General features: G+C 41.5%; 2 protein-coding genes across 3 annotated transcripts in view; both read right to left on the bottom strand.

The window, feature by feature from the left end:
• The window catches only part of ARSB (arylsulfatase B), an 84812-nt gene extending 80229 nt beyond the window's left edge, over positions 1–4583 (bottom strand). The window contains exon 1 of the mRNA XM_054987419.1: positions 4195–4583. Coding sequence (XP_054843394.1) covers positions 4195–4464 — 270 coding nt within the window. The 5' untranslated portion in view covers positions 4465–4583. The remainder of the gene's footprint in view (positions 1–4194) is intronic.
• An 11804-nt stretch (positions 4584–16387) lies between these two features.
• Positions 16388–25937, bottom strand: part of DMGDH (dimethylglycine dehydrogenase) — a 57647-nt gene continuing 48097 nt past the window's right edge. For both annotated transcript variants that reach the window (XM_054987149.1, XM_054987150.1), the window contains exons 15-16: positions 18562–18696; positions 16388–16666 (exon numbers count right to left, since the gene is read on the bottom strand). In XM_054987149.1, the coding sequence (XP_054843124.1) occupies positions 16451–16666; positions 18562–18696 (351 nt within the window). In that variant the 3' untranslated portion in view covers positions 16388–16450. The remainder of the gene's footprint in view (positions 16667–18561; positions 18697–25937) is intronic.

Here is a 25937-nt window from a genome sequence, read left to right as displayed (position 1 = left end):
GAAGGGGGAAAGTAGCACAGCCTTGAATCATATGCTCTAGGGTAATTCCCAAAACACTATAGTTTAGAATCTTGACTCAACACCATCTCAGGAAAGAATGTAAAACAAATTAATTTGATACGTATCCCTAGGTCCTCATACAGACAGGTCTTATATATTATTCTTTAAATGGTCAGAAAGCCAAAAAAACTCTGTCAAAGCTAACATTGGACAATTTTGGTGGAGGCCTATCTGTCACAGTACATTAACACCCCGTCTTATATTTTAAATTACAACAGCTCAAGGTAGTTATCTGGATCCTTACAGCAGAAGTATTTTTCTGTATCTGGAATAAGGGGAGAAATAAATAGTGCCCTTGTTCCAATACATGGAAATATAAGAACACATGCAATATAAGAACATCTAAGGCAAATAAATCATTGGTGAAAAGGAATCAATATTTAATACACAAGCATAATAAAGAAAAAAATCCAGAATGGACTACACAGATAAAAGCAAGCTTCATCATCACTATCTAATAACATGATAACATTTGATTTATATACCGCCCTTCAGGACAACTTAATGTCACATTCAGAGCAGTTTACAAAGTATATTATTATTATCCTCATGACAATCTCCCTGTGAGGTGGGTAGGGCTGAGAGAGCTTCGAGAAGCTGTGACTGACCCTAGGTCTACCAGCTGGCTTCAAGCAGAGGAGTGGGGAAGCAAACTCAGTTCTCCAGATTAGAGTCCTGCCACTCTTAATCATTACACCAAACTGATTCTAGTGACAAGAAACAAGCTGACGGCTCTGCGCCTTCACCCTAAAAGTGACCAAGTGCACAATTTTACTTTCTCCTGTAAGTGAATGGTTGCCATTCAGTCCTATGCAGAAAAATACCAGATTAGGGGATATTATTGCAGCAAGGGCAAAATTTGCACTCCATCACTGAAACTAGATGGCCCAATTCTCATTTACAAAAATCCCACAAAGTGTAAAATGTGCACAGAAAATGCAGTCAATGAAGGCAATAGTTAAAAACTATCACAACACAAGAACACAGCATTAAAAAATAAACAGCAGAAACAGTTAGTAAGACCAGTAAAATGCTAGTAGGGTGGAATAAACATTTACTTGAAAGCATGTGTGAAGAAGCACCATGAAAAAAAAATCCTAAAAGCCATGCTAGTTACATAATAAAAAGCAGATAACAGGTAAGACAGGTCTTATTTGGAATGCCTGTTTTTTTTTAAAAAAACAACCTCTATGAATGACAGTGCAGTAGTTGGAAAGGAGAATATATCCCGGTAAAATATTTTAATCTCATTATGCCTATGGCTATGACCTTTCGCAAAGAGAAACCATGCTGGAGAAATGCCATACCCAAGATATAAAAAAACTTTTGTCAACAGAATATAAACCAGGCTCTATTTTTCTCTCCCAGAATACACACTAGATGCTCAGTACTGCCCAAGCTGATATCAGATTGGGAAATAGCCATATGCAGAACTACTAATGCTTGCCCATCGTTAGACAGGAGCCATGTACTTTTTCTGTTCATTCATTCATTCTTGAACTTGTGCTTCTGCAAAACATACAGTACCAGGTGATGATTACAAAAGGAGGATATTCAACATGCCCACTGACTGTACTTCGGCATCAACTGATCACAAAAATATGACATAGATAGCATTAAATAACGTGAAATATGTGGAACGTGGTCCTCCAGAGCATGATATATTTTGATACTGTCATGATGAGTACAGAGCAAACTGCCCACTCCTGGGCTTAATTGAGTTATTTCGAAAATCATTTTTCCTTGTTTGTTAATACTGCAACTTGGGCATTGGTCAATAATGCAGTGTGGAACTGTCTTTCCTAATGGTTTTGTAAACTTGTTGCAACCCCTCCACACAACAATGTTCTCTCATCTCTAAACTAAACCACAAGGCCACTTCCTTCTTCTCCAGACCTTTTGCAGAGATCATTAGTTGTTTTTAGCACAAGTATCTTTTAGTTATTTGCATACTACTATGAAAATTACCATTTTTCATTTCATTCCTTCTGCTCTTTATGCATTTATTTGTGTTCCCTCACCACGCTTTCTCAATTTCTGATGGTCACTTTGAAATATACCAATATCAACCATTCAGTCAGATGGTAGAATTCAAATCCCACTAGAAGTTAAAGGGCTCCAGGTGAACTTGGTATGCATCTTACCTGTGCATACCTGCCAGTCAATACTGTCAGGATCACCTATTTGGAGGGGAAAGAGGGCTGGACTGGGGGTCACAGTTCACAATGCACTGATGGTAACTTTGAGTGCTGTCCTGGAAATGGAAAGCCGCTCAGGTATTAATCTAGCAGAGGATGTTGTGTTTTTTGATCTAACAGGGGACGTGTCACCTTGACTGGAAAAAGCAGTAGGTGTGTTCTGGCATCCAGAAGACCAACTGCTTTGAAACGTCTAATAGCGATACGGGCGTTTGTAAGAACCAGAACTCAGAGCAGAATTATTTCTGCTTCCCCCTCTGCTCCCCTGAGGTTCCTAGCTTTGCTTTACAAAATTATCTTCCAATCATACAAAGCAGCACACACAGAGAAAGCTAGTTAGACCAGAGGCAAGGATTGGAGGCACTTGTTAGTTTTAATAAGCAGCTTTTAATAAACTGCTCCTTTTCTCTGCTCTAGTCTAAACAGTTTTCACAAAGATGATAATTCAAGTTGCAAATGATTTTGTAGTCTTTTTTCTCTTTTCTTAAGCCTACATTTTTAACCAGAAATTGTTACTAAAAGTCTTGTGAAAATGCCCAAAGAAGCCATATTTGGCATTTTGGGTTACCTTCCCTAACAGATTAGAGAGGTTTAGGAAACAGTATTACCATTGCAATGAAACACATTGAAAGAAGCCACTAGAGGTCTCTCCAAACCAAATAATTACCCACAACGTCCTGTGACAACGTTGGTGTGTCGGAAAATAAAAGGACAGGAGAGAGATGAGAGCTGTAGGTGACCCATCACCCAATGCACTGGGTCTGGCAGCACTACGGGCACTTCAGCACAGCAGTTCCCTTTGTATCCGGCTCATGGCTGTGCAGGTCTGGGAGACTAGGACTGAGTCCATCATCACATTAACCCTCAGAAATTCATTTCAGTTCAGGGAACTGGCCAAATGGTCTGGCACACCACTGCTCAGCATGCATACCAAAGCACTGCCTACCCCTCCTCTCTGCATTGTCTATGAATTATTTTTACAACGTGGTTTGTGAGATTTCATTTTCACTTGACCAATGTTTACAAGGCATATGAAAAAAGCAAATATACTTCCTCCAAGTCCCAAGAATTAAAAACTGTCATATAAACAGGAGACAGAACAACCCTACACCTAGAAAATATTTTGTCCCGAACTTCAAACATTCTTTAAAGGAAAATAGTGCGGACACTTCTTGCAGGCAATTATCTGAATTTTGCACATATTTTGGCCTGTGTGCTCAATGCAATGCTCCCTTGAGTCCAAGGAGAGGCATATTTTAAATATATTTCTGCACAATTTACATCAACTTGCACAATTTCAGTCACTCTGATGCTGGGAAAAATCACCCTGCATGCTGCAGCCCTGAGGATTAGGATGGATCATAAGTGGACAGGACTTGAACACAGATCTCTCACACTCAAGTCAACGACTCCCTCAAATGATCCTTTCCTCCCTACATTCACAAAGATGGTAGGTAACTACACTGATCCCATACTGGTATCCTAACAGTACAACAAAACAAACCATGACAAACAGAAGTAAGCAAACTTTAAAGTCTCCCAAAACTTCATTTTTTAAAACTTCATTTATACCCAGCCTTTATCTCCAACAGGGACCGAAGGTAGCTTATATGGTTATTTTCTCTCTCCGTTTTATCCTCACAACACCTCTGTCCTGGGGGTTAGGCTGAGTGCCTGACTGGCCCAAGGTCAGCCAGCAAAAGAAAAGATAGCGCAAGGCATAGCAAAGCCTACATCTACAGCCAGAGCCCTAAAAGGGGCTACACGACGTCAAAAGTCACCTCATATTCAATCTGCTAGCGTTAGGTACAGAAAGTTTACGTTGAACTAATGACCAAGAGTCTGAGGAGGAAGTTTCTGCGCACGCGCAGTGGCAGGAATCGACCGTCTACCCGAGGCTCTTCGTCCCGCCAAATTCTCCCCTTCCTCCGCCTACCTGGTACCTGCCGGTGAGCAGCTGGCTGCGGGACGGGGTGCAGAGGGGCTGCGTGTAGTAGCGCTCCAGGCGCACCCCGCCGCCCCCCAGCGCATCCAGGGTGGGAGTGCGGATCTGCGAGCGGTGCCAGCCCACGTCGTTCCAGCCCAGGTCATCGGCCAGCACCAGCACCAAGTGCGGCGGCCGCGGGGGCGGCTCGCTCACGCCCAAGCGCAGCCACAGCAGCCCCCACAGCACAGCCAACGGCCCGGCCCCCGGGCGCTTCAGCATCGCTGCCCACCAGAGCACCGGCCCAAGCAGGAACTGAGATCCCGGCGAGGAGGGCAGAGGGCTACGCCGGAGACCGCCCCACGGCGCGGCCCGCAAGCCAGCCTCGGAAAGCACCAGCCGGGCCGCCTCATGCCGCGGAAAGCCTCGCCTCCAGCTCCGCCCCTCGGGGAGAAAAGGAAGGCGGAACTCGGAGCTCGCCAGCTGCGCTCTAAAAGGCACTAAAAGGAAAGGCGAAGGTCGAGGGCCTGGGAATGGGCGCGCCTCGATTACTTGGTTAAAGCGCGTTTCTAGCACTTGGTCGTTAAGGTAGAGGTAGATCGAGATGGGTAGCTGTTTTCGCCTGTTTGGGGCAGTAGAAAAAAGCAAGAGCCCCGTAGCAGAGTTGCGCCTAAAAGACTAACCTGAAGAAGTGAGCAGTGACTCACGAAAGCTCATACCCTACCACAGATTTTGTTAGGTGCTACGGAACTCTTGCTCTTTTCTGCTGCTTTCTAGAGAGAAAATATACAACTCTTTTCTCCATACAGTGGCGGTTTTTTCTTTATTATTGTTGATGTTATTTTTCACTGAGATCCAAGAAATATCACACTACAAATAAATGTCACACCTTTGCACTTCAAGTCAAAGAATCTTGGATAACTACCATTACCGCAGCAGGATTTGAGCCCAGGAGTACCTTAGAGACCAATAAAATATCAGAGTGTAAGTTTTCGAGAGTCAGAGCTCCTTTCTTCAGACAGGAGTAGGAATGGAGAGCTCTGAGCCTTTATATCCCAGCCAAAGGTGGGTGGGGTGTTACAAGGGAAGGCATCAGGCTGTAAAGGTACAATGCAGCTTGATTGGATGGGAGGGGACCATAGACTTCACTACTATGTACTCTCTGTTAAGTCTGTGCAACAATGTATTCTCTGTTGCTTTAAGTATGATCGTATTAAGTAGTTCTATGTTGTTCAGTGTGTCAGAATTGCTCATGCTCAGTTTCAGCATTCTTCTACTTTGTATTGGGTTTTTGCAGACAAATTTGCATTTATATACCCTATTTATATACACTATTGCATTGTCTATTGAAATGTCCTTGATATAGACTGTACTAATCTCACACTCTGTAATCCACCTTGAATCTCAATGAGAAAGGTGGACTATAAATAAAAAACAAACCTCTTCTTGAGTTTATCAAAAGGTTAAGGGTTATCTAATTAAGAGATAGCTAATTAGAGACCTAATTCAGATTAAACTATTTTGAGTGATGATGTGTCAGATGCTCTGATGCCAGTCTAGTAATATTTAGCATTTTACAGCATTTTCATTTGGAGTTGTCATATACAACTATCTTTTTTTTTAGTTATCCCATGGTTCAGTAACGACTCGGTGCTTTTACCTTTAAGGTAGGACAGTATCAACATCCCTATATTGTCAGTGTGGAGTATGAGAGTTTGTGGCCTGTCAGATTGTAAATTTGTGGCAGAAGTAAAATTTCGACCATATAGTGTATGTTTTTGTAGTTGCTTCCTCCTGGTTCTAGACATGCATTGTTCAAGTGGTGGCGACCCAGCTTGGTGTAGTGATTAAGAGTGCCAGAGCCTTGCTATAAGTGACATTTTACAAGTGAAGAATAAAGGATCATTTTCGCAAGTCTTTCTGGGAACTGAAGTTCCTCTCCCCCACCCCTTTTCCTTCTGTTCCTTCCCCTCGCTGCCTGAAGAGACAGAATCAAAAAGAGTCCAGTAGCACCTTTAAGACTAACCAATTTTATTTTAGCATAAGCTTTCGAGAATCAAGTTCTCTTCTTCAGATGCCTGATACAGAGACTGGTGATACAGAGACTGCCTGATACAGTCTCTGTATCAGGCATCTGAAGAAGAGAACTTGATTCTCGAAAGCTTATGCTAAAATAAAATTGGTTAGTCTTAAAGGTGCTACTGGACTCTTTTTGATTTTGCTACCACAGACTAACATGGCTAACTTCTCTGCATCTATGACCATGAAGAGACAGAGAGAGCCTACGGCAACATCAGCTTTTGCAAATCGTCTTGCTGGGGTGGAGGTGGGGGAATGCTCTGGAGAAAGCTGAGAAAGTTGCAGCTGCCTGCCCCAAAGATCATTGAGAGCAGGCTTGTGACTGGAGAAATGATTTGCAAAAGTTGCTGTTGCTAATCTGGAGAACCGGGTTTGATTCCCCACTCCTCCACTTGAAGCCTGCTGGGTGACCTTGGGCCAGTCACAGTTCTCTGGAGCTCTCTCAGCCCCACCCACCTTACAGGGTGTTTTGTTGTGGGGATAATAATGACATACTTTGTAAACCACTCTGAGTGGGCATTAAGTTGGCCTGAAGGGCGGTATATAAATCGAATGTTGTTGTTGTTGTAAGTACGACCACTATTGCTCCAGGGGGAGATCAAGAGTAAGGGCTTCCATTTACATCTGAAAGATCAGAAATGGGAGCCCATTTGTTTAGATCAAACAAACTATACCAATTCAACTATTTTATGGGGAAATTATTATGAAGATTTTTAAAAATACCTGGTATGTTACAGGTCAGATACATGTTAGTACTGGGCAATACCCAGGACTGACATGTGTTTGAGGTGGTCTCTTGAGAAATCCAAGGATATTAGAAGGAAGTATCAGAGATGTGGGGCATTTAACCTCTTCTCCCATATTAATATCTGGGAGAAGAATAATTACCCTTCCTGTAATGCTTTCCAATTGCCATTAAGAAACTTCACTGTCTTGGGATGGGTAAGCAAACCCTGCCACATATATCATTTTCCTTGGCACCCAGGGCCAGATCCCAAGCAATTGAGGCACTGTCAGCACTGCTGCGCATGTGGTGCAGAAAAAAAGCAGCAGGCATCACCATCCCCCAGACCTGCAGCTCAGTCCAAGGTGAACCTTTGAGTTGCTGGCAGCGCAACTGGGGCTTGGTGGTACAAGCCTTCTCTCCCCTATCTCCAATTTTGATTGCCAACACATCCTAACACTAACTCTTTTGCAGGATAATCAAGAAATGGCAAGTATGGCAACCTGAATTTGTGATGCATCCAGCTGGAAAGAAATTAGTGTCATATGGCAAGAAGGTTCAGGTTTTATTTTCCAAACCATTTCCCACTCAAACTGTACATCCTTCCCAGGTTTGATAAATGAGCCCTCAAAAGCAGGGGACCAGTCAGGGAAGAAACCTGGGTTTATTGGTACAGCAGCACATCAATCAAGGAAAGGAAGGTGCTAGTGTGGTAGACCAAGGCTGCTATTCTGAGAACACTTTCCTGGGAGTAAGCCCTGTTGGATAATCTGGGACTTACTTCTGATTGTGCCTGTCTGGTTGCTCACAAGCCTTTTCCTTCACAAACGTCCAACATTCCTTGCCATAAAAAGGAGCCAGTTAGGGTACAGTCTTAAGTGAATATGAACCTTGCTTCAAAGACCCATAATTCAACAAGAAGCGGATGAAACATTTTTGTCATAGTTGAGTTCTGTTATGATTATGTAGTTGTGATTACATGTGTGTAATTCCTGTAATATTTTCATTAATGTCAGTAGTAAAAGCATTATAATCTGCCCTTTGGAAATGTTAGAAATAGCAATGTCTGGTGTACTGCAGCAGCAAGAAGGAAGAAGAGCCTACCATGCAGGGGGCAGCAAGGATCACTTAGGACAGTGAGAGTAGCACCTCTCTCGTTTCCTGGGGGTCATTTCCTTGTCTTGTCTCCTATTGGGCTAAACAGGGCAATATCCTGCTTCTTCTCTCTCCTGCCACACTTCTTCTCTTTCTCTGCAAGATGTAGTCAGATAGCTAGGGTCTCTCTCTCTCTCCCTCTTTCCCTCAAGTATGTAACTTCCTCAAATAAAGCTTTTGCCTCTAATCAGCTCAGCGTTTATTCCGCAGCGTTATTTTACACTCGCTCTAACAGGAAACAGGCTGTAAATATCACCTTATGAGCAACCCTTTCTGTAATGCTTTCCAATTGCCATTAAGAAACTCATTGAATTCCTGTAGTCATTTGGAAAGAGCCCATGGATTTCAATAGTCATTCTCTGTCATTTCTTTCCAGAATGATCCACAAAGTACAGGCTCCCACAGATAGCCCAGTGGGGACTGAGGATGCTCATTGCTGACCAGGAGAAATGAATTGTTGAAGGAAGAGGAAAACTAAATAATAAAGAGGGATATGTGCTCAAGCCCCTAGCAGCTTTATAGTATTCCAGAGAGTATATGGTCATTTCTCCAGTCCTGACCCAGTTTTCACACCCTCACATATGGCATGGGAGAAGGGGGGGATAAAAATGGCCTTCTCTGCAGTGCATTGGTCATGTGTCAGTCAACTGGAAGAGCAGGAGCACATCTGCCCATGAAATGGCATGAATAGCACTGAAGGGCCATTGCGCAACAACATTAGACTGCTGGTATTGAGGGCTGATCAACAGGGAGCTATTTCTCTAGCCTCAGAGACCAGTTGTCTTGCTATTTTGCATTAAAGGGAAATCTAGTTGTTTAGCTTCCCCATACACTTCCACAACGTTTCACTTAACCCTTACTTGAGTTGTAAATACTATTTTTGGAAATCAGCTGCTATTCAGAGTAGCATTCCTAACTGAAACATTTGCAAAGGTGAAATTCAAAGAACCATTGTGTTGAGATCTCTGATGTAACCTGTGGGAGAGGTTGCTAAGAGATCTTACTCTTTTCCTTGCTGAAACTTGTGTCTGTTAGCTTGTAGGAAGTGAAGTTAGGAAGAGGTTCTCTTGCAGAAATAGTGTTGACACACCTGGGTTACCAACACTATTTCTTCAGGATAACTTCTTCCAACATAACCTGAATACTATTGCTATATTTTAAAGATGCAACTCAGGTACAGTTCCTGTATTTAAAATGTGTTTAAGATTTTAAAAACGCAGCTTTTTACAAAATTGTTAGCATTTAATTTACCAGAAAGTTTATGAATTCATATCTTCATGTAAGGAGCACATAATCAATCTTGTGTGTGTTATGTAGAAGGAATTATGTGCATGAAAGATTGACCATAACCTAGAATGAGAAAACTATTCATATTTGCCATATTAGCGTCTAGCTACCTGCTCTGGATGCAGGCTGTTTATATAGCCAGAGTGTTGGACTAAGATCTGAGAGACCCAGGTTCAAATCCACACTTTGCTATGGGAACTCACTAGGTGATCTTAAGCCAGTCATATGAGCTCAGCCTAGCCTACCGCATATATGTAAAGTTGTAAACATAACAGACTGAGCGAGGATCAAAGAAAATATGATAACAACAACAACATTTGATTTATATACCGCCCTTCAGGATGACTTAACAACCACTCAGAGCGTTTTACAAAGTATGTCATCATTATCCCCACAACAAGACACCCTGTGAGGTGGGTGGGGCTGAGGGAGCTAGAAGCTGTGAACTTACCCAAGGTCACCCAGCTGGCTTCAAATTCAGTCCTCTAAATCCTAATAATATACATATCCCTACAGATGGAAATTTAGAGGGAGGCACTTAATTCTTGGAGTTACAAGCATTTAGAAATCATCCATGCATCTGACGAAGAGAACTATGATTCTCAAAAGCTTATGCTACAATAAAATTGGTTAGTCTTAAAGGTGCTACTGGACTCTTTTTGATTTTGCCGCTACAGACTAACATGGCTAACTCCTCTGGATCTAGATCCATTACCTTGTTTCAGGGGGTTGGGGTTCTCCCTAAGTGGTTTTAGCAACATGTGCTCAAGATAGAATCTGAAGTAACATGCAGACCGCTTAGAATGATTTGCAGTAAAATGAAGGTTTAAGAGATCTTCCTCGTGCTCAGGGGTTTTATCATCTCCCCCTCTGCCCTCCCCTCACAGACCTTCTTTCTCTTCTTGTTCCAAAAGGAAGATCTGTTCTTTCCCTTTGCCCCTTGAAGCTCTATAGCTATAGTATGACCAGGGCTATTTTCCTCCTGGCTAGGGCCATTTACATTTCTCTAAGACTGGGATGTGCCCTGAATGAGCAGCTGGATAACCCAGGTGAGCCTGATCTTGTCAGATCTCAGAAGTTAAGCAGGGTTGACCTTGATGAGTAATTGGATAGGAGACCTCCAACAAAGACCAGGGTTGAAGAGGCAGGCAATGGTAAAGCACCTCAGTTAGTCTCTTGCCATGAAAACCCCACCAGTGGTAGCCATAAGTCAGTTATGACTTCACAGCACTCTCCACCACTCCAAGACTGGGGTGTAAGGCATTTCACCATAGCATTCCTTTTGACATCGTGGTTGGTACGCTGCAGCATGCATCTGCCTACTGAGGAGTGGGATTAAAGGCTCCGTTAAGTGCTACTGAAATCTCTCCCATCAATATATCTAATAGTCAACATGGCCTCATCTGTCAATACCTTAATCCATGGATTGGGGCCATTAACAGACTAAGGACATTTTCCTGCAAACTTGGGGGATCCCCCAGAAAAATCAGAAACCTGGGGGAAAATAGAGTGGTGGTAGTGAAGTCACCCCAAATAGAGAAGTATTTGCATGTGTGCACATAATGCACCAAGCAAAAAAAGGAATGGAAGGGAAGGAAGAGCAATGAAGGGGGGGTTAATGGTGGGGCAGAATGGTGAGGAGAGGGGTGGGTGGGCAGAATACAGGGTGAACAGGTAGAGCGGTGAGGAGGGGTGTGTGATGGCAGCATGGCCAGAGTTGAGTGGTGGACAGGCAGAGCAACAAGGAAGGGGGTGGTTGGGCAGAATAGTGAGGGAGGCAGGCAGGTAAGAGCAGTGAAGCAGGGGGCGGGTGGCAGGGAGGTCAGAAGAAACGGGCAGTAGGAGGGCAAAGGGGAGATGTGGACCAATGTTGGGGTAAGGAGGGAGAAAAAGTAGGGTGTGGAAAGGAAAAGATGGGACGAGGAGGTGGCAGAGGGAAAAAAGGGTGGAGATGTATCGAAAGTCAGAGCTAGACGGAAACAATAATAATAATACACACAAAGCATTCAATGGATTGGATCCAACTAAATTTTCCATCAGCAGAACAGAACTTTTCTGCCTGCCTTTTCCCACTGCAGCCCACTGATCTCCACAGAATGCTTTTCCTGCAGGATTAGGGTGCCCTGAGAAATAATATGGGAGGTCTATAGCAGGAAAGGTGGAAATTGCCAATATAATCTGGATCTAACCCAATGTCACCTTTAAGAAAAATAAAATCCCTTTGTGTTTGAACAAAATAGGCCCAAATCACTTAAAGTGTAAGAGAATAATTTCCAAATGGATTTTTTTCCACTCCAGCTAGCACCCTGAGCAATGATGTCAGCTTCTATATTTTACTGTGACCTGCTTTGTAAATGGATATTCAGATCTGTACAATGTAATGTCAACTTGCATTAAATCCCTGGCAATGATAGGTGCTCATTATTCAAACTGTGTTTCTACTGGCATGTCTTATTTATGCTTCTGCTTCTTTACTGAAGGTCTAGATGTATTGATTCCCTTGCAGGAGTTTGTACTTCTGAGCAATTTTTGGTTAAATGACCTTTGTAAAGGACAACAAACACAGAGTATTGAATTGAATGAGCACAAGCACTGCATCGTTTCCAAAGTTATTTTTAAGATTCATAGGGCTCCTGGAAACATTATGGCTTAGGACATTGATCAATGTTTTATGAATTTGATGGCCTCTCCACCAGTTGACAACTCAGCTAAAATTGTTAGAAGGAATAATATTAGTGGAAAGAGAGCTCACCCATTATGTGGATGATAAGAAATGGATAAGGAAGAATTGTTCATGATCCTATCCAAACTAAGTATTTATTAACAAAAATTATATCCTGTACTTCTGCAAAATCAGGACTACTGAGGCAGTTAACAATTAAAACAAAGTATTATAAAAATACATCATAAATTGAATTCAAAACCAAAAGTAAAATACACGTATAAGACATAGTGACAAAATGTAGGGCAGGAATGAGGGATTATTGAGGGAATGCAAAATCTTCACCAGCTGGCATACAACAACAATAGAAGGGGACTAGTCATAAACTAGTTATTTACAGTGTAATCCTAAAAAGTGTTACTCCAGTCTAAACCCATAGATTTCAGTGGACGTACACTGGAGTAACTCTTCTTAGGATTGTACTACAAGCCCGAGACTTGAAATCATTCATTCATTCAAGTTTTTTAAAAAAGCTCTGAGATGTTATTGGGAACTAGAGATGGGCACGAACCGCATTACGATACAAACCTCAAAAACTCACAAAAATGGCGATCGCGTGATCGTGACCTGGCGGATCGTGATCGGCCATGGCCAATGAACCAGCGGTCGGGAGAGGCCTGGTTCGTTGCGTTCGGGCGTGGTTTGGGCAGCCAGACACTCAGGCACCAGCAATCTATTCCCCTGGCAACGGAGCCAGGCTATAGTGCAGCAGAGAACCTGTTTTTTTCTACAGAAGGACCACATTGGTGGTTTTCCCCTCAGATGCTAGGATCACCAGGTTGCTGGGTGAGCTTATTCTGGAGCAGGCCACGTAGAACTGCCCATGTGAGAAGCAATCCTCCCTCAAGTCAATTCCTGCCACCTTCAGTGTCTGCCCCTGGGACTTGTTGATTGTCATAGCAAAGCAGGCCTTGAGGGGGAACTGCAGTCTCTTAAATTCGAAGGGGTTCTCTGATAGTATGAGTGGTATGCGTGGTATGAACCCCACCCCCTCCCCGAGCACTGCTGGTGAACAACGTAGCCTCGATGACGTTCCTGCTTTCACTCACAGTCTGGTGCCATTGCAGAGTTTGGATTGATTGAGGTTCCAGAGCAGCATCACTGGAGCCCCCACTTTGAGAAGCTTGTGGTCTGGGAAGCCAGGAGTGTTGAGTGTGTTGAGGAACTCCACGGGGTAGTGGACCACATCATCCGTCTGCCCCACTGAGTCCTCAGATCTGTACTCCATTTCTGCCCCTTTGAGGGAGTTGTATTTCATTAATGATGGCAGCCTTGTCATTCCTGGAGGTCAGAATGGCATGCTTGCAGAGTCAGTCCATGGACTTCTCCGTTATAGTGATGATATCAGGGTATATTGTGGCTATTAGGTCTGCTAGGGTCGTCACTACTGTGCCCAGATCTGCAGGTATGGTCACCTTTCCCTTGAACTCAGGATATTCTTTGTTCCCTATTTTTAGTAGCAGTTCAGAGAATTCCCTAGCAGACACCTCGTCTCTCAAGTGGATCCTCATGTTCTTTCTTAGTGAGAGTTTCCTGATGAGGAGCCACAGATACAATGCCTTGACACACACAATAACCTCGTCAGCTCAAGTTCCCCTTGGGACTACTGGCAGAGTCTGCCAGACGTCTCCAGCCAGCAGCCCGGTGACTCCCCCCATCACTCTCTTGTAGCCCCTGACATCTTTGATGGTTATGCTAAGTGCCTCAAAACACCCCTTCCTCCTTTTAGTATGGTGTATCCTGCATAGGGTTGCCAGCTCCAAGTTGGGAAATTCCTGGAGATCTGGGAGGTGAAACCTGGAGAAACCTGGAGAAAGTGGGGTTTGGGGAGGGAACGGACCTTGGTATGGCATAATTCCATAGAGTTCACCCCCAAAAGTAGCCATTTTCTCCATGTGAACTGATCTCTGTGGCCTGGAGACCAGTTGTAATTCCAGGAGATCTCCAGCCACTACCTGGAGGCTGGCAACCCTAATCCTGCACGATGTCTGCCAGGAGGCTTCTTGGGGGCAGTAAAAGGTGATGGCTGCAAGAGGTCTGAGGTGGAGTTGGACTGAGGGAGGGGTGGTGTAGTGAGCACTTAGACAAGTTCATGTGAGACGTTCACATTGAAATGGCCCCCAGAAAGGTCACGCACCATCTCCCCATGAACATTTAAAAACTCAGTTGCCATACTGACTTGTATATAAAATCCCTGTTCAGGAGTCTTATACATTCTTTCTTCAACTGCAGTTTCTTGACCCAATTTTTACCTCAGAACACAGAGTTCCACAACTGAACCATCAGAGAGCGGGGCGGGGTGCAAACAGGCAGGCATCACAGTAGGGTTGCCAAGTCCAAGTTGGGAAATTTCTAGAGATTTTGGGAGTGGAGCCTGGATAGAGTGAGGTTTGGGGAGAGGGGCCTCAGAATGGTATAATACCATACAGCCCACTCTCCAAAGCAGCCATTTCCTCCAGGGAAACTGATCTCTGTCACCTGGAGATCAGTTGTAATTCTGGGAGATCGGTTGGCAACTCTACCACAGGGAGACTGGCAACCCTAGTGAACTTTTAGGGGAAGACTGTGAGGTGCTTTTTACCTCAGGACACATTCAATGACTCCCTTTGTAACTGTTCAGAATGTTGGCCCCATATGCAAATGACCCTGAAAGCTAGCCCAATCAGGGAAGAGTGGCTGAGTTGGCAGGGGAGGAGAAACCTGCCAACCACACAGGGAAGCTGTATCCCTATGGGAAAACACATTTTACCCCCTTAGGGGGGAAATTTCTTAAAATCCCTTCTTAGTGAGCCTCTACATCTCAAAAGGAACATTCTCCCCAAATTTCAGGTTTCTAGGTCCAGGGGTTTTGGCTGGGTGTTTGCTGATGAGTCAGTCAGGACACTTGTCTTTATCTATATATAGATAAAATCAATCAAAATTTTTAGAAATATCCTGCAGTGACTATTAAATGCCAGAGCACAATACTGACATAATAGTACACCATAATTTTGCACCAGGTGAATTAGCCAGGAAGGAATTGTTAGCTTGACTTTTCCCTCCTCCCTTTATACACTGCATGCTAATTAGCTACGGTTTAGCAAACTGGGTTGTGCTTATCTTGAAAAACCTGATGCAAACCTAGTTTTGAACCTGAGTTGCAATCCTGGTTTGCAAGGCAATGACTAGCCATAGTTTGCCAGTTTGGAACCAATTTGCCAATTCACTTTTGGCCTGTGATGGGAAGAGGGAGCACTCTACCTTGAGGAGTCTCTTCCAGTGCTAATCCACAGTTTCATCTTATCTGTTAACTGTTAAAAATACAAACACAAGAGAGAATTATTTCTTGATTTTTTCATTTGAATTGGATTATTTTTTCCTTCCAAACCTTTGTTGGAGTAACTCAGCTGGGGAAAAAGTATTCAGATCCGCATCTCTTTTTAAGAAAATAAGGTAGTACTTTTAAGTCTAAGTAGAAAAATGATATTCTAGATTTGTTCACAAAACTATGTGTAATGGTTGCTTAATTGTAAAGGGCTCTGAGTGCCCTGGAATCATTTAACAGCTGGTGTCAGATCAACAGCTGAGTAATGGGTGAATTTTCATTATTTGTTGCAACCTTCGGAACAAGGTTCTGCTGGGGAAGATGATATGGTGCACATTATTTACCATCAGATATATTAGTATTAATTAATTTTGTTCAGTGAAGGGTACACAACACAAGCGGTAGTCTAAACTACCATCAGATACAGCAGCTGTGACTTTTGTTTGGTGCAAACAGTTGTTCCTCTTTATTACAAATGAAGTGTTTTTCACACTGCCAAGCTTTTTTATTCATAAAGCACCAAAGGGAGATAAAGCTGTCTGTTAGTTTATTCTGTTGTCCAGTTTTGGTGGAGAGGCCACCAGGGACTGTAGGGCAAGCCTCAAAATATTTCTCCCCTGTTCCTGGGCTATGTTCATATTAACAGATACTTCATTTTATCCAGATAGTTTCAGATGGGAAATCCTGTTGGTCTGTAGTAGAAGAGCGAGATTCGGGTCCAGTGGCACCTTAAAGACCAACTAGATCTCCAGGGTATGAGCTTCAAGAGTCAGAGCTCCCTTTGTCACTCCTGTTCACTGAGAACAATTATGGTAAAATGATTAGGAGTAAATATTCTCAATCTGAAAACTTTCCTTGTGAGAAACTTGTTAAAAGTAGATCCGTTTTGTGGACAAAAAGTGGCAAACGTACCTTTGTACAAAAGCACCTGTGAATGATTTGATATTTTATAAGTAAATCAGGTCTACTCTCCTAAAGAATGAAATGTCTGCCCTGTTTATCCTTTTGCACTCCCACCCTTCTTCTGAAGTCGAGTTCTTGTTGGTTCCGTCATCACCAGTGGTTCTTGGAGAACAGTTGCAGGGTAATTTTTTCCTAGTAGTTCAACTTCTAATTTCTGTCCAACTCTGCTCAGTTCCACAGGGACATATGCAAAAGCCAGACTCTGCTGAGTACTGTAGCTGTAACTTCCAGATGTGGTATTGCCAATAACCTGAAAAATTACCCAAATAACAAATCTTACCAGTGCATGAAAGCCCGCTATAACTGATGCAGCTTGGGTTATTAAATATACATTATAATGTCGAACATGTGGTTGCATGTAACACAGTTGATCTTATACTGGATCATTTAACCAACCAGAAAAAGCTGGAAAGACCCTTTTTTCTAGGCGGCACAGAACAGCAACTTCAATACCTACTGTAGAGTATCTATTTTTATTGGACTAATTTGGGTTCAATGAAAGTAGTATCAGCCATGTTGCCTATTCTTTGGACTATGCAGCATCATGGTTTTACGCTAAGCTTCTCCATCATTAAAAAAATAGATATTACATCCCTCAAGAACTTACCATGCCTTTTGATACTGAATAAATAGTTTTCAGTTATACAGAAAGGGTAGGCATATGCCGATAATTGTAAAAAGGGTCTCAGTAGTGAAAGAAATTTTCCGTTTCTAATTTTTATCTTTCTCCAAGATTTGGAAATCTTGTGTATGTTCAGGGACTAACTATTTTGATGGAGGCAAAGTTGTGTTTTACAATACATGTCAATATATAATACACTTATATAAATAGGGTGGTTGCAACTGAAAGCAGAAAAGTGGTGAGCAGGAGGGTCTGTGTAAGTGTCTTGAAACTATTCCTCACTTATTGGGGTTTTTTTTTGCTCACAGCCTGTTTCCTCCAGCCATTTTCTCCCAGGAGAAGAAGAAGGAAGAAGAAGGGCAGTTGGCAGAGATAAGAGGCATCTACAGTCTCAAAAGGCAGAAGGTAATGGGTGAGACGTCTGTGTCTTTTCCACTGTCACTATTGGGGCAGCATATGGGCAGAGGAAAATGCCTGCACAACCTCTACCCATCTGCAGGGTATTCCCTTCTGATATACAGAAAGTATAGTGTACTTTTCAGCTCAGCCAAGCTAGATGGCTTGATGATCCCATAAGTTCCCTGTCTGGTCCTATATAGTAATTTGTTGCTGATTCTGACCTAGATCGTCAGTCAGACCTGTGCCTGAAAGATCTACCAAACTGCTGCCTTCTAGCCCTTGACAAAAGGCAGGTGTAAGCAAAATTGGCAGTTGTCAGAAGAGTTCAGCATCCTTTATTGCCCTCTCTTCCCCCCACTTATAATTTCCTTCATTTAAATTAAGTAGTAATGGGTGTTGTAAGACAGGTTGGTTGCCATCTGTTACACCACTGTGTACAGTAGTAAAGAGGACACTGGCTGCCGGGTGTTTCAAAGCGTTAATTCTCTATATCTTTAACCATCTGTGCATATACCAAAACCTTCATAAGCATTCTTTCCCATGGCTAGCTCCATTTTAGTGGGGCTAAGCACATGATCCTACCTCTACATATTACTTCCTATGAGACCAACTGAAATATACAGCATGCCTTCATCCTGTATGAGTAACATTTCAGGTAATAATTGCACCAGAACTCTTCTCATTTCTTTGTTCAGATATTTGCACTGAAATAACTGCTTCTACAATTGCACCCATGTATCCAACAACTAAGATGATCTACTTGTGGAAGATCAGGACACAAACCAGGGTACTAGCATGACAGAAACTGTGTCTATACCACTTGCATGAAGAAACCAGGAAGTGTGTGTGAACAGTGCCTGGTCCTTGGGAAATAAACTAGCAGCAGACTGGGAGAAGTAATGCTCATACAAACACACCCTTGACATTTAAAATACTTCCTTTTTTAAAAACTGTATTTGTTCAAACTCTCCTTGCTGGTATATGTATATGTATGCATGCAGATGCATGAACGCGCATGCATGCACACACACACACAGACACACACACGTAGGTAGATATGTACATATGTATGTGAAGTCGGTGTCTGCTTCATGTTCAGTTTAAATACAATCTACAGTACTTGCCTTGTTATTATACCAGACACTTTCATTTCCTTCTGGATCGACATTATCTGTTTCCAAGGTGAGATACACAAGCTGCCGCTGGAGCTCCTCTTCTTTAATCTGCTTCAGTGCCTGCTTTCCTATGAAGTCTGCTGGCTGAGAAAAAAAAGATAATGATGATAAATGATTAGTCAGACACTGTGACAAGGTTATAGATGCAAGCATTTAAATTTGCCTTTACTTGTTTTTTCATCAATTAAGGTACAGATAAAAGTACAAATTAAATCAAACCTTTGGCCTTCATGAATGTGATTTACATCTGATCTATAGAATGGTTCAGATACTTTACCTTTAAGATCCACATCTTTCCATTATACAAAAAAAATCATAATGAAATTATCTCTGTGACTTCCTCCTGGCTTTTTAAGTGGGGAAGTAGTATCAGGGCACTGAAATAAAATTATTGCAAGAGAGTAACCACTTCTCTTTAAAATGCTGTGATTCCAAGAACATAGTATATATTTCATAATTAGCTATGGTGTGCATGTTGGTGTGCTGTTCACAGCCACTGAAATAAATGGCAAGTACTGGGGAAAGAAAGTTTCAGGTTCAAAGAGTGGCATTTTCACTTAAAAGAATCTCAGATAATAGCTGTGGAAAACAATGACATTTCTGCCTCAGTGGCTCTCTGCTGTCAGGAGTTACTCACTAAACTCGATGGACCTGATTCAGTATAAGACAACCCCTTATGGTCTCAAGATAAGTTGATGGCCATTGGCTTAGATGCTTTAAAATAGGTATTAGAGACATTTGTGGTGGATAGGTCTATTAACAGCTTCTAACGATAATAGTTAAATTTTCAGAGGCACCTGCTGGAAGACAGACAAAAGGGGAAGGCCCCACAAATGTGCTAGCCAGAAGCATTAGCCTAGACAGGTCTGGAAACAGGATGCTAGAGTACTTGGACCTTGGCCTGATGTAGTAGGGGTCTTGTGAACCATTATTACTTGCGACCGACTATAACAAGGAATGCCATAGCTCTTCCATGTTATCTAAGGATAGAAGGTAACATTGTCCAGTTCTGCTCTCTGAACTGCAATTTAGATTTTTTATTTTCATTTTTAAAAAAGTGGCTTCTCCCCAATTTCCAGTGTTAATGAACTCATAGCATCAAGTGGAATGAAGAAATCATTCAACACTCCCATGATCCTAGAGCACCCTGGTTTATAAATTAGGTCAAGATTTCTCAGCCTTTTTCTATCTATGATACTAACTTTTATAATTCCATAGAATGTATACAATAGAATTGTTATTTTCTAAAATAGGGATTAAGGCTGTAGTAACATTCTGTAAAAATTTAGGTAGTTATTTTAGTGTTCATTCTTTATTCTATACTTTATGTTGAGCATTGTTCTTAATTTTACAATCTGGTTTCATTGCATTATTTGTTATATGTACTATAGTGTCCTTATTTGCACTATTTTTTAATTGTATTATACTGTTCTTATTATATTGTTTTAATTATGTAATCTGCCTTGATTCTCTCTGAGAAAGACAAATTATAAAACAAATAAATAAATACTCCTTCCTTCTTCCAAACATATGAAAAACATTATTCTGCAGTACATTTTATAGATAATTACATTCACCAAAAGTATCTGTTGAGGATTCCTGCTTACTCTGTGTCAAGAGTCAAGACTTCCTGTCCTATCCATACAACCGATCCCCCAAAGTGCTCTGCTCAGTCCCAGAGGTTGAGGTATGAAAACTGCTGCTACTCATAAACCCACAATGAAAACGATATCGAGGCCCTCAAAATCTGAGGCTAGTTACATCTGCACAATACAGTCCTGATGGTAATTTTAACTGCAACTAAAAGCCTTTCTTTGTAGAAGGTGGAACCAAAACATGAGGAACTTCCAACCACCTTTATTTTCTTCCACAGCAGTGCTGGTACTGATGTTCTCCCCTCTCAGCCCCAAGTCCCAAATGTCCATACTCTCTGGAATAAAAGCCATTCCGCAGGATTTTGTAGTCATCTGAAAACTAATATCTCCTGTCTTGTTTGTTTAGCATTACAACTTGACTAGATCCCTATACATCATAAATAATACACACACACAAAGTCCCATGAAGTCAGTTTAGAAACTTACTGCAGCTGAGCTTGTTGAAGAATGAAACTTTCGCAAATTATTCTATACATTAACTTAAGCAATAAACTATTACTTTGCTTTAATTTTGTCTAATAAATAAATTAAAATAGGGTCCATTCAGACATCATGATAACCCATGTTTTATAGTTCCTAGTTTGATTCAACTCTGGCTAGTTGTGGCATCTCAGAATGCAGAAAGTCCAACAAAACTGGGGTTTGTTGTTTGGCAACAAACCAGGATATGAAATTAGTTTGTAGGTTTTTTGTTAACCAGTTTATACAAATGGTGGCTTCTTAGGATGTTTCAATTCCATAACCAGAGTTTGTTGAATACCACAAAGTATAGGGAGGATGTACTCCCCGATTGCTTCCTCACTGAAACTTTGCTCCAGCTGGATATCAAAATTGGAGCAGGTTTTTTTGTAGTATCCACACGTCATCTCCCAACCATCTACCTTATATGTTTTCTGCTGCCTTATTGTGATATTTCCCAAAACTGATTTGGTAGGATCTTTTTGGAAAGATCCTAATCAAACCATGTTTGTATGCCCTGTGTTCATGAAGTGTTCATTTTTGCAGGCACCACGCACATCAGCATCACTTTGCTTCCTCTGCCCGCCCTGCTGCCGCCAATTTTCCCCACGTCTAACGGGTTTTTAAAAAAAAATCAGCAACTGACATATCTCTGTAAGTAACTCTCTAGACCATTACACTGTGATACGCCTTTTCTCCTTGCAGCTGCAAGAAGCTATCACAAGAAAAGAGTGCAGAAAACTAGAGTGAATTCTCCCTTGCCTCTGCATTCACATTGGCTATAAAAGCTATTTAAAAAATTGTCTCCGTGTGCCAGAAGTCTCTGATGAAGAGAGGAGACAAAAATAGACTAACCAAGGTTTATACTAACAGTGCAATCCTATGGAACCAATGGGCTCAGACTGGAGTAACTCTTCATAGAATTGCACTGAAAATCTTGGATCTTCCCTTTCTGTCTACTAGATCAGTAAACGTTTATTATACAAGTCATGATTTAACAAACCATTCTGATGTCTGAATATAGCCTTATTCCCTTTTACCTTTGCTAACTGAAGGGCTGGGCAATAAGAATGTTAGCACAGTGCTTCACGTGTATCAAATCAACCAACATCTTATTTTCTGCTAAATGTCTCAGTAGGGTTTTCCACAATGACTTGTTCTACAGCTCTCATAAAAGCACATCTTTTATATTGGACACGTTGTTAATTAATTTCGTCTGATACAAAATGCAAACAGTATAATCAATGACCATAGTTGGCATAGAACAGGGGTCACCAACATGGCACTCATGGGTGCCATGATGCCTGCTGACACCTTTCCTGGAACCTGCCAAGTGTTTTTAGAAACTGGACAGGGCCAAGTGAAGCTTCTGATTGGCCATACAGTATCTGACTGGCTGTGTGGATTTTTTAAAAAGTTGCAGCTGCAGCAGTTGTCACGCCAGCATAAGCATCTTCCTTGAAAGTAAGCTGTGTATGCAAGAAAATATTTTTAAACAATATGTTTATTTTAAAAGGCATCCTGTTAAACAATGCTTCTGCCTGAAATGTTGAGGAGTTACATTACCTCATTTTCTGACATTTTGTGGTTGGCACTGCATGTTGTGGCAGCCATTTTGTAGTTGCGCCTACCACCCTGAGTCAAAATTCCAAAGTTGCCCACAGGCTCAGAAAGGTCGGGGATCCCTAGTATAGAACAATGGCTTAGAGCAAAGATTGCCAACATTTTCTTTAATTAAACGTCCTCCTGAGCAATGGAAAATATTCTAGGCTATTCCTCAAACCCCAGCATGTTTTGTTCAGGCCTAGCACCAAATTATGGACTCAGGAAAGCATTATCAATGAGTTCAGCAAAACAGCACAGAGGAAAATCCTATGAAATAAAAGCTTTTTTAAAAAAACAAGAAATCTTTCTGTGATTTCTTCCTGGGTCTTCTAGGGAACATTCTTGCAGCAGCCAGTGAGCTGGTAGTTCACAAGCTACCTGGCTTAGAGAGTGAGTTGTGGCCCTGGAGTCTGACAATTCTAATCTTACCTCAGCCACAAACTCACTAGGACAGTTTAGGTCAGACACACTCTCTCTGCCTTTGTTCTTCACCTGTAATATGGCATACTTTAAAAGGCTGTTGCATAGATTACTGTGATAATATGTGTGAAGCACTTTGAACATTTAAAGTACTGTACAAACACTACTGCTAGCCTGTTACAGAGGGTTTATCATTAAAAGATGGGTGAGTGTGATGTATCAAATAGGGTGCAATTTGTATCTGATCCTAGATGGTTTCCCTATTTATTTATTTTACTTCATTTATGCCCTGCCTTTCTCCCCAGTGAGGACCCAAAATTGCTTACATCATTCTCCTCTCTTCCATTTTGTCCTCTCAACAACCTTGTGAGGTAAGGTAGGCCTATATGACTAGCCCAAGGTCACCCAACTAGCTTCCATGGCAGCGTAGGGAATTAAACCTGGGTTGCTCAAATCCTAGTCCCTCTCTTGCCTCTCTACTACACCCGCACTCCTCCAAACCCACATATTTTTTGTGAACAGGCAGATTTGTTGCAATGAAACCTGTGTATTGCAGGTATCACAAATGAATGGACCCACGAGCAGGCAAGTCCTTTGTCTCTCCTTCTCATGTGCTGCTTTCCTCTTTGCACAGCACCAAGAGAAACACACAGCTGATGAGAGAAATGAAGGGCAAATCAAAACACGAGCCAGGCCATGGTGGTAGATACTAGATATACCCTTAGGAAGACTGGCAATCCACCTGTTCCCATTAAAATCAGCTATCCACAATAAGCCAAATGACACACCTTGCACTGCTGTTTGGTTGATTTCCAGCTAAGAGGGAAAGTAGAGAAATTACGCACTTTCACAGAATATAAATGTGGCATGGACAGCAACCTGCATCTGTAATCAGTAGTTCCCGTAGCAGCTCTGCTGGCCTCTACACTAGCTCTAGTCTAGTGAAACTATGCCTTTGAAAGGAACACATGCACTGAAACACTTTTAAGTTCCCTGAGTGCTTACTCTTCAACATTATTCATTTGACTCCCATAAATCCCTCATTTACAAATGGAAAACACAGTTTGCATGAAGGTTAATGCAGCAGTCATAATTGGAGCCTTGAGTGTGACCTGGCAACAGATGTGAATAGTTTTAATGGGTCATTTCTAGATTAATTGTGTAGAAGGCCATTAACTGCAGTGAATATATAAACAGGGTGACAGCTAAAGTAATTCTAACTTGCCTTAGCCTTCTTTAACGTGTCACAAATTAATTTGTGGCAAGAAAGTTTCACATATAAATGATATTTTAGCCCTGAAATGGATGAGGGATGACAATTTAAACAAGGATCATAAAATATAAAACAGTTGATCTAAAGAACAGGAAAATCAGCACTTATTCACTACACATTTTTTCCTTGGAATAGTTATTTAGTGGAGGTATGAAGACAGTAAATTAGAACCAGACTATGATTAAAATATGAGAGAAAGGTAAACCTGGGCCTTGTCTGAATAATTTCCTTTTCCTGTTAAGAATATGAGGAAAGTAAATGTGTTTGTGTGCATATTTGAGTGAACAGTCTTAGATTTCCTATCTTCCACCCATCCCCACTCTATCGGCAATAACACTGAATTGTTTTAAGTTAAGATAAACATTACCAAAAGATAATGTATGTGGAGTGCTTCTAACTAAAAATACTTAAATACAAAATGCTTGTTTATTGTGAGGGTTATGGGTATTTTATCCTACTAGTTACTATTTTTCCTCATCTCACACTAGAGACTGTCATTATCAATTCACATTCTTGATTAGTTGTAATAAGTGGTTGTTACTTATAGGCAAGATTGCACAGATGTGAATCGACATGAAAAATAAGTGGACTTTTTTCTTGACAGAGCAGTAGTAAATGTAATATGTGTATTATGTATGTGATTCTGATAACTAGCTGGGTGCATATAAATATACAAAATTTATACTGGAAAGGAAAAATAATTAAATACCCCAAGTTCACCTTTTTGTCATATTTTATGTCTTGCTTTCGAATAAATAAAATAAACTTTAAAAAAACTGGCATATAAAAAATTCTTATTTGGACAAACCTTCAATGTTTTTTTTATATAAATTACTCAATATACTTCTAATTTCTGAATGCAGAACCAACATCATAATACGAGGAAGTGATTCATATGAACCATGTCTGGGTATTCAGAGTAATACTGACTTTCTAGAAGGAAAATGTGTTTAGTGTACTACATTTGTTCCACATAGATACGCATTCCAGTGAGTATATTTAAAAAACTGAATTCAGCAGAACGGTGACAGATAGGGACATCTTCCTGGGTGTAAACCTCATGAAACAGAATTGGGCTTACTTCTGAGTAGACTCATGTAGGTTTGCTCCTAAAGAAAAGCTTCTTTTGCACAAAGGTCACCGAAATGAATGGAAGGAGAACAGTGCATGCACAACTCCCACTTACTTCCGTAAGGTTTGTACAAGGCGAATTCTTTAACCTGATTTTCCCTATATCTGTTTTCATTCTATGCATGGTGAATTTAATTTTCCAGCACAACCTAGATAAAACAACTGCAGTAAAAATGTGAGGAAAAAATGTAACACCACTCAAACAAACAAATACTGAAAAGAACCTCAATAATTTTACAAAAATAATGTGTAGTTTTTGCTTTTCAGGTGAAAACCTCAGCTAGGCATAACAACATCAAAAAACCCTGATCTGAAGGGAAATGACATCTGGTATTAGCATATGTTCTTCACAGACCCAAAATGCTTGGCAGTGCCTGGGGAGGGTGGAGGTTCAGGAGGAAGTGGTATCATTTCTGGGTGAAACTCTAGGAATTCTCCCTGATCTCTACATTATAGATACTTGGGGAAATTCCTAGAATGTCACTGTCAATGCCACTCCCCCTTTTCTCTCCTTCTTCAATTTATTAAGGGTGGGGGATTGAGGGCAGAGGATTGCTCACTGTCAGCAGGCAAATGGCAAGCCTAAATCAATATATAAAGATTATTCACAAAACAAAAAAAATGTGCTTTGTATAAAGCAGGCTAATCAAGACAGTGTCTTGGGAGGCATAATACTGAGCGATATCATCCTCCTCCTCCTCCTCCATAGTCCATTTTCTCACTGGGACTCAAGGAGAACTACAAGTACGGTTTACGGTGGACGAAACAGTAAAAGTCCAGAT

The sequence above is a fragment of the Eublepharis macularius genome, chromosome 8 (genome assembly GCF_028583425.1).
Source record: "Eublepharis macularius isolate TG4126 chromosome 8, MPM_Emac_v1.0, whole genome shotgun sequence".
Classification (NCBI taxonomy): domain Eukaryota; kingdom Metazoa; phylum Chordata; class Lepidosauria; order Squamata; family Eublepharidae; genus Eublepharis; species Eublepharis macularius.
The sequence above is the reverse complement of the archived record's forward strand: the minus strand, read 5'-3'. Positions and strand labels throughout refer to the sequence as shown.